The sequence below is a fragment of the Camelina sativa genome, chromosome 10 (genome assembly GCF_030686135.1).
Source record: "Camelina sativa cultivar CO46 ecotype springtype chromosome 10, ASM3068613v1".
In the NCBI taxonomy this organism is placed as follows: domain Eukaryota; kingdom Viridiplantae; phylum Streptophyta; class Magnoliopsida; order Brassicales; family Brassicaceae; genus Camelina; species Camelina sativa.
In genome coordinates this window covers 9,371,992-9,385,486 of record NC_141889.1, presented here as the reverse complement: position 1 = coordinate 9,385,486, position 13,495 = coordinate 9,371,992, and the positions used below count along the sequence as shown (strand labels likewise).

General features: G+C 32.8%; 2 protein-coding genes across 7 annotated transcripts; both read left to right on the top strand.

The window, feature by feature from the left end:
• The first annotated feature begins 11 nt into the window (after positions 1–11).
• On the top strand, positions 12–3,981 carry LOC104718286 (uncharacterized). 4 transcript variants are annotated; one of them, XM_087469074.1, is made up of 5 exons: positions 12–484; positions 849–1,370; positions 2,367–2,763; positions 2,867–2,944; positions 3,566–3,981. In XM_087469074.1, the coding sequence occupies exons 1-5, from the start codon at positions 477–479 to the stop codon at positions 3,620–3,622; spliced, it is 1,062 nt and encodes a 353-aa protein (XP_087325200.1). In that variant the 5' UTR covers positions 12–476; the 3' UTR covers positions 3,623–3,981. The 4 variants fall into 4 exon arrangements, with proteins under 4 accessions (XP_087325200.1, XP_010434304.1, XP_087325201.1 ...); XM_010436002.3 differs by having other exon boundaries at positions 3,563–3,981; XM_087469075.1 differs by having other exon boundaries at positions 43–471; positions 3,563–3,981.
• A 292-nt stretch (positions 3,982–4,273) lies between these two features.
• LOC104718285 (membrane-bound transcription factor site-2 protease homolog) lies at positions 4,274–6,628 on the top strand. Of its 3 annotated transcripts, none has more exons than XM_087469071.1 (7): positions 4,274–4,629; positions 4,716–4,807; positions 4,945–5,092; positions 5,176–5,256; positions 5,343–5,774; positions 5,851–6,150; positions 6,240–6,628. In XM_087469071.1, exons 1-7 carry the CDS (start codon positions 4,318–4,320, stop codon positions 6,414–6,416), a joined length of 1,542 nt encoding a protein of 513 aa, XP_087325197.1. In that variant the 5' UTR covers positions 4,274–4,317; the 3' UTR covers positions 6,417–6,628. The 3 variants fall into 3 exon arrangements, with proteins under 3 accessions (XP_087325197.1, XP_087325199.1, XP_087325198.1); XM_087469072.1 differs by having other exon boundaries at positions 4,584–4,629; positions 4,923–5,092; XM_087469073.1 differs by lacking the exon at positions 6,240–6,628 and having other exon boundaries at positions 4,276–4,629; positions 5,870–6,142.
• Positions 6,629–13,495: the final 6,867 nt, after the last annotated feature.

Here is a 13,495-nt window from a genome sequence, read left to right as displayed (position 1 = left end):
AAATAGTAAATAAGGTAGCGTATTAAAAGTCTACAGAAACTTAAAGGACTAGTATTGGAAAAAATAAAAAGAATAAAAGAAGTTTTAGACACAATAACGCACCCACTATCTTTCTCCTTCCCTTCCGCCTTCCTCCTTCTTCTTCTTCTTCTTCCTCACTGTTTAACGCAGAGAGAGCCTCCGTCTCTTCTCTCTTCTTCTTCTCCTCTCTCTCTTTCTCTACAGAATAAGTTTTTTTTTTTTTAATTCATTAATAAAATACCATTTGATTCGCTGTTGGTGATCGGATACGAGAAAGTAGAAGCACGAAGGAGGAGGAAGAAGCTGTTGTTTCGTCATCCTCGAATTGGGTGTGGCGAAGAGATTAAACGAATCCTATATTTCTCTTTAAAAAAAAAAAAATTAAAAAAAAAAACAGATCGGAATCGGAAAACGTACCATTACATAATTCGAATCAGGTTTCTCACTTGGGTATAATGATGAGGTTTCTCTTCTTCTCCGTTCTTCCTTTTTTGACCTCTCCTTGAGTTTTTTTCTTTTTTTTTTTCGTTTTTTTCACTTATTTGTGTTTTGTTTTCTTCTTCTTCTCTGTACTTTTTTTTTTTGTTTTTGGGGATTTTGAATCGGTTTCTATGGATCTGAGTTTTTATTTTCTAAAAAAAAACTTCAAATTGACTCTAATGTCAAAAAACCTTTTTAATCTTTTTTCAAAAAAAATTTGAACACTTCATGTTTTTTTTTTTTTTTTTTTTTTTTTTTTTTTGAGAAGAGAGAAGCATTTTGCAAATTTTCGCAGTTAAAATCTTCAATTTTTGATCTGATTTTTTGTTTTGATATGATTGAATTAGGTATCAAAGAGTAAGCCCAGATTGTCTTCCCCATACAACAAATGGAAGCAAGAAGCCTTACTTAAGACCATCACCTTCAAGATCAACAAACGACGACACAACCACCGTCATTACCACCACAACCTCAATCGCCGCCGGTAGAGGATTCAACGCCGGATCATCATGCACAACAACAACCTCTTCCTTAGACGGAATCCCCAAAGGATTCCGATTCAGATCCACCTCCCAACAACAAGAAGAACATGATCCTAGTCCTAGCCGTCGCGGCGGAGATGTGCTTTTACAGTGGGGACAACGAAAGCGATCGAGAGCTTCCAGAGCCGAGATCCGATCCATCACAGCTGACGACTCTTCATCTTCGTCAGGACAAGGTAAGATTCAATCTAACAAACTCCAGAGACGATCGTTGAATCCTTCTATGCCGCCACCACCGCCAGCTCCTCCGGTTTTCACTAGCCGGAGTACTAACCCTAGAAACGGTTTCGTCGTCGGCAAGGAATCTTTCTTCCCTTCTTCCTCCAGGTTTGTTTTAGCCTCCTCCTCCTCAAAAATCTTTTTTCATTCTTCGTTTTTCATTAAATTTCCATATTTTGATATATTTTATTTACCTTAAATGTAAAAAGATTTTGTCTTTTATTTTATTTTTAACAGAAGTGTTGTTACTTAGAAATGTTTAGATTTTGTTACTCTAAATTAATCGTGACTTCCATTTTAGCTTTCTGTTTTTGTTCATCCTTGTTATGTGATTAAATACTTATTTCCTTTTTTTTTTATAATAGCTATTTTTGATTTTCCGGGTTTGTTTGATTTATCCAATTTAAATTAAATTTATTTGTATTTTTTCTTTCATTTTTTATTTTTTTGAGATCTAAACGTTTGGTTCATCCTTCAGTTATAAAGAGCTGCTTTATCTAAAGTTTGGTGATCCAAAAATTCCTTTTTTGGTAATTACAGTAGTACCCTTGGAAGCACTTAGAAGCAGAGAAGCTGTGTCTTTTTTTTTTGCCTTTTCCCCCAAAGTGCTCTGTTTCTTCTATGTGTTTTTAGCTTTTGGGGTGAAACTAGAAGAGATTTTTGGATCATAAGTCTTGGTTTTTTTTTTTTTGGGTTGGGGTTAAATTTAAAGAAGATCTCGTATTTTTTCTTGCCTTTCTTTTGACCCAATCTTCAAATCTGAGCTACTCGTTTTTGATATCATAATATTAATCTTATTTTTTTGCTTTTGGTCCCTCTCTTTAGTTTTTTTCTTTTCTTGTGTGTGTGTTGTTGTGTGTGTGTTTCTGCGTTTTGATTCTGATTCTTAAATATGTAAATGGGTACAACTAGTTTCCTTTTCTAATTTTCTTCCTTATTTTTTTAACACAAGGGGAAAAAAAAAAAAAACAAATCTTTTTCTTCATGTCGTAATTTTCATTAAACTCTCTCAAAGTTTGAAAGTTTAGCAAAAAAAAGTATCACCTGTGGATTTATTATTATTAAAGCAAGCTGCTGTTCATCATCATCATCAATCATGCCCAGGAATCTAGAAGATCGATCAGTGAACGGATCACCATCAAGGAACAACAACATGAACGGCCGTATGATGTCCAGATCGGGTGGTGGCTCAAAGAGATCTCCACCTTCACCTGACCAAATCGAGAAGAGATCAAGCGTACTTAGAGATCAGAGACAAAACGGGTTTGATCATCAACAGCATCAGAGAGTGGTCAGATCAGAATCAACGGCTCAGGGTCATCATCATCATCCAGAAGTGGAGATGAATGGAGGAGAGAGAGAGAAAGCAACGCAAGAGTGGCCAAGGATCTACATTGCTTTGTCTAGGAAAGAGAAGGAAGAAGATTTCTTGGTTATGAAAGGAACTAAGCTTCCTCATAGACCCAGGAAACGTGCTAAGAACATTGATAAAGCCCTTCAGGTAAACTAACTATAGATTCCTTTCATTGATAAAGAAAGAAAGTTTTCATATTTTTTTTATCTCACTGTTAAATTTTGTGTGATGTGGTTGTGTGTTTGGACAGTTTTGTTTCCCAGGGATGTGGTTATCTGATTTGACCAAGAACCGTTATGAAGTTAGGGAGAAGAAAAATGTGAAGAAGGTAACTAATTTAACTTTACTTTTTAACCCTTTTTTTTTTTTTTTTCTTTGGTTCTTAGTTTTGTGTGATAATGACAAAAGGTATGTTAAATAAGTAGAGATTATATAAAGGAATTGGAGAATGTGTTTATAGATGATGAATCTACTAAACTAATATGGGTCTTCTAGGTGTACCGTGTATATATAATTTTACATAGTAGTATTATTTTTATATGTGGCAGAGAAGGTGGTGAGTTGTAGACAAAATTGGGTGGACCTTATTATTTTTTTATTGATAACAAAAACAAATAATGGGATTCACAAAATGGACAAGACATGGGACCTACTATTCCACCTAATGGAGGAGAATAATTAACTGTTATTATTATAAAAAACTGTTTGCAAAGTAACAACATTTGACATAAAAATAAACACAAGTGGTGTCTCCCTGTTTTTTTTTTTTTTAATTTTTTATTTATTAAAAGTTTGTGAAAACTATTTGAATTTTTTTGGTTTATTAATGTGATTGATTAGTTGAATAATAATAGTAATACACTATTTTAATTTCAGTAAACTGGATTTTTATTACTGGTAATTGGAGATTAAAGATTGTTAATATTGATTTATATCACTGTTGCAGCAGCAACCAAAACGGAGAGGATTGAAAGGCATGGAGAATTTGGACACCGACTCTGAATAAATTAATTTTTTGTTCTTTTTGTTCTTTTTGGTTTAATTGTGGGTTTTTCAATTTCTCTTTTGAGAAAAAAAAAAAAAAAAACAAGACGCACACGTGTGGCTAGCGCGTGCGAAATAGGCTCAGCAACAAGAACCACCAGATCGAGCTTATATATACGATCGAGAGAAGTTACCTTCTTTTTTATTTTACTTTATTGTTTCATCTTATTTTTCCTTCTTTGGTTCTTTTTTGGGGGGTTCCAAAATTCTCTTTCTTTTGTTTCGTGTACAAAAAAAAAAAAAAAAAAAAAAAAAACTGAAGATCCCATTTTCATAAATCATAATTTCCTTATTTAATTAATGAGAAATATATTCTCTAAAGAGTTTCCAAAGAGAAAGAGAGAAATCTTGCTAATTTAAAAAATTTTAATCAAATCCAAAAAACAAATAATCAAAACTTAATTGAATAAAGTCCAAGGTTCGAACTACTTTGAACATTTAGTTCGTTTTTGGTATGTCGTTTTCAAGACATCTCATTATTCGGTTCTTGCTCAAATTTACATGGTTTAATGTTCTAATCGAACCGCCCCCTTGCTTAACGTAGCCGGACCGATCCGGTCTGATCTAAACCGGAGAGGGTTTATTTAAACCTCATCGGGTCTAATTTAAAACCATAATCTTATGAGAAAAGGAATCAGAATCTTTGAATAAACCCCGATGGAGATTTCAGGACGGCGAATGAGAAGATTCAGGATGAGATTCCGAAGAGATCACCTCGCCGGCGGCGAGAACATGGAAAACGAAGCTTCATGTTGTTACTGCGACTTCAAGATCTTTAATTTCAACGAACCCATCTTCCGTATCGGACGGCGATTCTCCGGCGTGATGAAATTCTGGTTCTCAATCGGACTCGGATTCGGCGTCGCTTCTCTTCTCCTAGTCACCATGTTCCTTCTTCTTCAGTTTCACCCTAACCCTTTGATCTCCAATCGTCTAACTTCCGCCGTATTCGGATTCTCTCCTTCCACGGTCAGCTCTCACTTTAAACAAAAAAAAATCTCATCTTGGAAACATTCGAAAGCTAATTACTTTGAATTTGTGTTTGGTTTTGGCAGCTTGTATCATTATCCGGCATTGCCTATGTATTCGTTTCCACTGTTATTACTGTTTCAGTTCATGAACTTGGCCATGCTCTTGCTGCTGCTAGGTTAGTTCCTTCAAAAGCTATCACCTTTTTTTATAGAGAGAAGGGGAATGTAATTTTGTAGATTAGAATTGGGTTTGCTTTTGGGAGCTTTATTCTTAGATTATCCAATTCTTAGGCTTCTTCTGATTGAGCGGCAGTGAAGGAATACAAATGGAGTACATTGCCGTTTTCATTGCAGCTATATTTCCGGGTGGTCTTGTAGCTTTCGATCACGATGTCTTGCAATCACTTCCAAGCTTTAACGCTCTTCGTATTTACTGTGCTGGTATTTGGCATAATGCAGTGGTTGGTGTTTGGTTTTTTCTTCTCTCGACTGATTTGTTCTTTGGATAAAGAGAGTTTCTTGATTTGTATTTCTTTATGTGCAGTTCTGTGCACTATGTGTGTTCGCTTTGTTTCTCTTGCCTCTGATGTTGTCTCCGTTTTACAAACACGGTGAAAGCCTCACGGTATGTTTCTTGTGTCTGTTGAGGTTTTTTTTAACCTTAATGATGAATGCTCTGTAAGAACTCTAATTCTTTAGCTTCTTGTGTAGGTTGTGGATGTGCCGTCTATGTCGCCATTGTTTGGTTACTTGTCTCCTGGAGATGTTATTGTCTCGTTGGATGGCATACAAGTCCATAAACCTAGTGAATGGCTTGAACTGGCTGCGATTTTGGATAAGCAAAACAGTGAAACATCTAATGCTTCTTTGTATCTTGGTGGGTCGAGGAGATTTCATCACGGGAAGGGTTACTGTGTCCCTATCTCTTTGATTGAACAAGGGTTCAAAGGGAAAATGGTGGAGAACCAATTTGTTTGTCCCGGTGATCTCACTGCATTCTTACCAATGCCATGCTCAGATGCAGCACTCACAGAGGGTTCTGTTTGTTTGGATGCAAAGGATATTGTCAAGCTTAACAAATGCGGTGATGGATGGGTGACAACATCAGACACTGATATTAAAAGTGACTGCGTGTGTTCACAGGTGAATATTGCTCATGGACTGAAAACATTGATTACATTATTGCGTTTTCTTAATTTCGATACTTTTGATGTTTCAGGGCGAATCGTGTTTACAAGCAATGCAATCACCAGGCGTGTCATGGACAGAGATCACTTTTAGAAAAACCTCATCACAGGATTGTTCTACGCTTGGTCGGGATTTCAATACGTCATCTTGTCTTGGCACGTTTGTTTTTGTCGGTGATCTGATTCCCATGTCACGATCAGTTCATTTAACTGCATATCAATCTCGTTGGCGATTTAACATCTTTGGCAAATCCTTCCCGGATATCCTAGAAAAGAGCTTGACCTGCACATTCCATGTCTCCCTTGCACTAGTTCTTCTGAACAGCTTACCTGTAAGTTCTACATTCAACTCGACACCAAACCTTATGTAAATTAAGATCTTGATTGCTTGATCTTAATATCACTTTTTTTTTCTTGCTAGGTGTATTACCTTGATGGTGAATCCATTTTAGAATCAAGTCTCCAGTCTTTCACTTGGTTAAGTCCAAGAAAGAAGAAGACAACTCTTCGAGTATGCCTTGTGGGAGGGAGTCTCCTCTCTCTCTTCGCCGTATTCAAAATCTTCCTTATCGGTTTACCTCAGAGTCGCCATTGGTAGATGCCTGCGATCTTGATTCTCGAATCTTTACACGATGATTGTTATACAATTGCACTCAGCGGGGTACAGAAACCAAACAGGAATCATGAAACTTCGGATCATGTATGTTTGATCTCACTGTAGATATATAGTTGTATAGTATCTAAATCAGTTCCACACTTTGGATCCTCACCTCTTTATTTGATTGATTTGATGGTTCACAATTTTTATCATGAATCTCACTTTTATCTTTCTACATACATACATATGTTTACAATTTATACATTTGTCAAAATAATTGAACCTTAAGTTTACAAAAAAAGTTTGGCTATGGACCGATCAGTTGGACGAAAATTGTGAATCTATTAGGCCCCCCTTCTTCTCAAGTTCACTTGATGTGTTGAATTTATCAAAGTGAAGATCTAAAGATCTAATATAGGCCCAAACATAATCGAACACTCACAATATATAGTACTATTTTCTTCATAGTAATCAAGCATGGATTTAATGTATGAATATAATATTTGGATGCAATTTCCTAGTAATATATGGACGCAATATTGTAATCGAGTGTTACCCTACTTTTATTTGATTTCGATATCATTAGATCATATTCTTTAAGCAGATTCTAGATTTGATATGTTAAAAGATCATTTTAATGATGGTAAACAACCCACGGGTGATGAATGATATTTTAATATCTTTTTTTTTTTCTCGATTGTACTTTTAGTATTCAACAAAGTTTTGGTAAAACAATGACTATGATTACTGATTAGAATAGTCCGAATTATGAAAACACCAACAGCAACCTTAAAGGTGGACCAAAGGGGCTCTAAAGAGCGCAATAGATAAGATTCTCAATCCCACGGTCCATTATTTTCTACGATTTTTCTTCTTTTCTTAAGTCACTCCCTATAACATTTCTTATTTTTTTCTCCTTCGTAGGAAAACCACTAATCTTGTTATCTATTACAGATGTCAAAAACGAAATTGTTACAATGACCCCAAAAGAATGATGATGTATTGAAAACAAACTAGTGTTACGTTTGGTACACTATTTTATTCAACGTCTCACGCGGTATGAATCCAACATGGGCAACATATACCATCATCATCAACGGTTCAGCTTTTCTGTTTATAATGTTTTTAAAAAAATATTTGTAAATATTATGTATGAAGTTCAAGTAGTACATGATTTTATAACAAATAAAAAAAGAATATAGAATATATATGATTATATAATGATATAATACTATGGAAATTCTTTTTTATTATTTAATATGTTGAGTATTAAATATTTTGACAGTAGATAGACCAAATAAATTGACAAGTAAAAATAGTAAACAAAACACACAAAAAGATGAAAACGTGTGCATGTGGACCAACGATGAAACAAAAGGTCGGCTATATAAACTACGTTGGGCTTGCTTCTTAGCCCAAGTCTTGTGGTATCCAAAAACGCACCGTGTCATTCATCAATTTGCCTTTCCCTAATTGTTTTTTTTCTTCTATTGAGATTAAATCTCCTCGCACGTTATTAGCAAGAAAAAAACTTATGAAAAATGAAAACAACGTCACGCTGCTGAAAATGAAATCTTTGTTACTGTGTTCGAAATTATAAAGCACACGTACGCAATGTTAATAAAGTAAACTTAAGAGTTAAGAGAAGACGACATGTGGGGATCGGATATGGATATGGTTCGGTCGTTTGGTTGCTTCTTCACCGAGCCATGATTCGACTCGTGAATGTGATCAAGACTTTTATTACGCCCCCCTTTTAAAGGTTTTTCTCTTCTTTCTTCTTTCACATTTAATTAGGTTTCAGGTCTTTCTAGTTTATACTACTTTATATAGAACCTTAAAATTACAAATTTATATTGTGTATTTCGTCAGGATATACAAGTGAAAGTATGAATTGTAAGTTTGAAACTTGGACAGAACAAAAAAAAATATTTGGATTAGTTAATTATAATAATATTCATATTCTTTCACTAAGAGTGTCATTTTGACATATTTCATATAAATTAAGAAAAACTTGAATAATACTACATTTTTACTTCTATTTAATAAGTGGTTAATGATTTAAATGTAATGAAATGAGCTTTGGGTTTAGGGATAAATTAAAAAACTTAACATAAAAAAAATACATTAAAAATGTAGAATGACACATTTTAATTTTATAAAAAAAAAAATTCTCTAAAATAACATTCTTTATAAAACAGATGAAGTATGTATCAGTAATTAAGGTCATATATAACTATTTCTTTTTAACTACGATAAATATTATATCTTCTGTTTATATATATGTAAAAGATAATGTATGGGGGGAGTCAATTCTCTTTGGTTTTACCATGCATGGTTTCAATTTGAAATATGTTAATTTAATTTAGTAAAAGAATATGAAAGATTTTGCAAAAAAAAAGTATATATTCAAAACACACGAAGCCTCGTAACATACGTCAGAAGATTTACAACCGTGTCGGTGTAATTGGCTTAAAGCTAAGCGACAAGGAGCCAATAGATTCGGGAACATTAGTCATTTCGATTCTTGACAATTACACTGAGAAGACTCTCTGTGACATGAAAGTTAAATAATAGAAAAGCTTTACTTTTACTTTATCATTATTGTTTTTTTTTTTTTTTCATTTTTAGCCTAAAGTCCGGTATCTTTTTGAAACAAATCTCTTTTTTGGATAATCAAAATTACTGTTTCTCAACTACCATCCATTTTTCTACCACAGAAACGTATACAATATGCTTATTTTGATTCGTAAAATTTTGACCATCTAAAATATTATTAATTACTTAAAACGATTTTTAAAAAAATATAATAATATGTATGTCAAATGGAAGTTATGTAACAAGTCTGATCTTGCTCAGACAAATTAAAGATCAATGCTGAAGAAAGAAAAAAAAAACTTTTGTCAAAGAGTAGTAACTTTCGAATAACATTGTTTTGGATCAACAATGACATGTGAAAGATAATGTATTAAGAAAAATACGAACAATAATATGCTGAAGGATTCTCAACTAGTGTGTTAATATTTATAATAAAGATTTCAGATGATCTTCAAAAAATAAACGTCGACGTCTTTATTTTTAATTCTAAAAGAACATCTGCCGATTTTGACATAGATTTTTCTAGTGATCAAGTCTTTTCACTAGCAAATTCTTTTACTTTATATTGCTCAGATATTTGACAATATCCACTACTGACTGTTATGAGTATTTCATATTTATTAATTTTCTCAAAGTGTGCTATTCAAAAGATATTTTTTGTTCGATTACATATTGTCTAAAACAATAGTAACAATTTACTTTTGCTCCAAAGTCCAAATACTGTAATAATAGATGGTAGAAAATATATACAAAGGTATATATATATATATATATGATGCTAACATTTCGATAAAATATTTAAGATTTATATTCATATTTTCACAAACTGTACTATGTAAATCACTAAAATAGTACAAATCAATTTTTTTTGTCGACAATACAAATAAAATTATTATTGAACAGCTATTTGTTTTGTACCAGCAGGTCTAATCAATACTCCATATTTTAACCTAACGATATGTCTTCCTCCTTAATTCTCTAAATTCCTTTTTACCGCAGTCCGCATAACTAACTTTTATCATCATTAACCAAAAAAAAACATTTTTGTCATCAGTTTGGACCAAATATGAATCCAAATATAACTGCCGGAAAACCTAAATTTTAACATACGCAGCAGGCTAGCAGCTTGTCATTATAACTTTTAAAGATCGACCAATGCAATGGGGGGGGGGGGGGGGGGGGACAACTACACTAGACTATACTATCAAACATATTTTTTCCCACGATCGAGGGTGACAAACTGATCATGTGTGCAGTGAATGGCAATATTGTTGGATGGTAAACAGTTTGTATAATAAAAAAAATTAATGTAAATTCACAAACATCTATATTTACCGAACCGTTAATATGTAACGAATTGTTCAACTCTGCGATTCAAAGATCTCTATATTATTGCTAACCAAACATGCATTGACAGTGGAAACATGTGTCTCGTACTTACGTGTAAAACATGAGTCACGTATAGTAATCGAGTATGAGGAGAGAATAGAGATAATGTCTCGAAGAGTGAGAGGAGGATGTGCATATTGTGCATGTGAGCGTCAAGAAAGAAGAGAGAGAGAGAAAGAAAGAATAAGATAGGAGAGAGAGAGCACATGCAAAAAGGTATCCCAACTGCCATTACCTAACATTTTCACGTATCAAGATTGGTGAATGGTCTCTCTATTTTTAATCACCCATGTGACCTTTTCTCATTTATATATCTTTTTTTTAATAGTAACTTTTTTTTTGTCTATATAGTATCATAGTAGAAAGTTCAAACCTCCTTTTTTCTTAACTAGGATTAATCTACTAATTAACCACGGAGAAGGGGTTGATATAAAATCGAAACCCACAATTTAAGGGACCATAATTAACAAACATCTCAACATGTAAAAGTTTCCTAAAATGGGGTACTGATGATAACCTACAAGAAAATAGATATTCTGGAAACTGAATACCTAAAGTATTAGTAAAAGACACTAATTCTTACTCAGCCAGTAGACTGATAACGTTTTAATTACAGCCAACTGCGGATCCTTTTGCCAATCTAATCTATGTGTGTGCTTTTTTGACAACATCTTCATGTGTGTTCTTTTGCAACTTTTCAGCAGCTATCACATAGTCATAAATCAATTGCAATGGTTTGATGTGGCCTCTATGATGGATTAACCAATAATTTAAATAATTTTGCTAAAATTTGCCAAAAATCTTACTGCTTTTTTTTGGTTAACTTTTGTCAGACAATGTCAGAAAAATATATTTCCCGTGACTATTGGAGAGAGAGTTAAAAAAGGTAAGAGGTCCAACAAACAAAAGTGTATTGAAATAAGCGAACACATGTGATCTGCCATTTTGCCATTGACCTTCTTCCCCTAGACATGTGATTGTATACAACTTATTTAGTTTATTTCTGATTTTTTTTTTTACTATGGCAGTAAACCCCTATATTATTTGAAAGAGGAACTACCTATCATCTTCAAAACAATATATACAAGACTTCTGTATTCTCCATTTGTAGTCCTTGCGAAGAAATACGATGGTCTTCGGATCTTATCTAATAGTCACTCTTATGTGAATGAGTTCTAATCCTTTTATAATGCATGGAAAATATTACCCAAAAAGAATCATCATTTATGTTTTATACAGTTTAAACTAGCATTAGTGTATTAATGATGGGAACTAACTATGTTTTTTTTTTCTGTATTGACGTATGGCCAACGGTTTTTTATAGTGCATTTGATTTTTTTCAATGTATTCCTCGAAACCTCAGTAGTTCTACTAAGAAAATAACTTATTTATCATCTATTGCTTATCTTTCAACCCACAAACATGTAAATTAACCCTTGTACTACTCTTTCGCTCGGTTCAAGACAAGTATTTTCTTCCCTATCGTTTTGATTCTTCAACCAGTTCTTTCATTATTTCTTACTTGAGCATCAATTTTTTTTTTTTTTTTTTGAAACAACAACAACAACAACAACTACGTATCGTTTTAATTTGTGATGGATACATTTTTTCCCTAAGAGGCATACGTCAAGTTACCCCTTTACCGTAAAACCCTCAACCCAACAAAATCTGATATTTCCTTAAACTAACAACCTGGTTTTGTACTCAACCATTTATCATAATCGAATTTTGCTTCCGAGCAAATAAATATCTGGTGTATCATCGAAACATTCGCAAAGGAATAATCTAGGTTGTACGTACGTTGGATATAGAGAAACAACATGACTAATTAATCTGACGTGGGCCATAAAATAAAACAATTTGTATGCATTTTGTTGTTCTTGTTTTAAATGTCATTATAGAGAGAAGAGTATACTCATTTGTGTACTACTATTCCACTTTCTTTCCTCGGAATGATATTTGTTTGAGTTGCTAAACTTGATACTAAAAATATCCGAATCATAAAAGTTGAGAGAAACAGGTTTACAATTAGTTAATTACACGTGTTTATAGTTAGTTAGTCACAACATTTATGTAGCTCTCAAGCCCCATGTGCAACGAGTCATATAACACTATATACACATTTTCAATTTCAGGTGATATATATATATATATGGTTTGATATTTAGATACCAGAGATTATTTTGTCGTTTAATTATTCTACGGTAATAAGAATAAATATATATAACGATGAATTTACATTGAAAACTATTAAATGTATTTTAAAGGTTTGTTAGATTTACCATGGTAGTAAAAGTAAATAACAAAGCTGACAATAAATAAATAGAGAAAGTAGTATAAAATAAAATAAAGAGTGACATATACACACACAAAAAATGGACCGACCGGGCAAAGAAAAGAGAAAGACCATAAAAGGGTGAGAGAGAGAGAAGGAAGGTAAGTTAGTTGGTCGTTGTTGACGTTTCCTATCGAATCGATTCATAACGAAGCTTCCTCTTTCTTAATCTTTGACCCTTATTTTGCTATATACTTTTTTATAAAATTCTTCTTATGTTTTTTTCTTTTTAATTACTATTTCACGTATCTCATTTTTTAATTTATATTTCTTTTTCCTTTTTCTTTTTCTACTACTTTCTTCACTTTCGGTACGTTGCTCTTCAAATTTTCATTATCCAAATTTTGAAAAGGAATACAGAGGGAATTATTCTTTGCTTCTTGTAAGAAAAAGGAGGTTTCCGTGTTCATATTTCTTTTGTTTTATATTTGTTTTTTTCTTGTTTTATATACTATCTTAAGATATGCCGACTGAATTTTTTTTTTGCTTAGTTTTTTTTTGTTTGTTATTAAGAAAACATACATTACTCTTTTGGTAAGCAAATAAAATCTAACGGGTCCTAATATTTTGGAATTTAACTAATGGACTTGTCTGTTGAAGATTCATTTTAAATTTCTTTTTTTTTAAACCTTTTTTTGGTATTACTAATATATATCACAAAAAAAAAAATTACGTTACCTTTAAGGAAAACAAATACTCCCGTGGCCCAATTCTCACCTGAATTATGTTATTACAAATATTGTTGTAACATGAATAA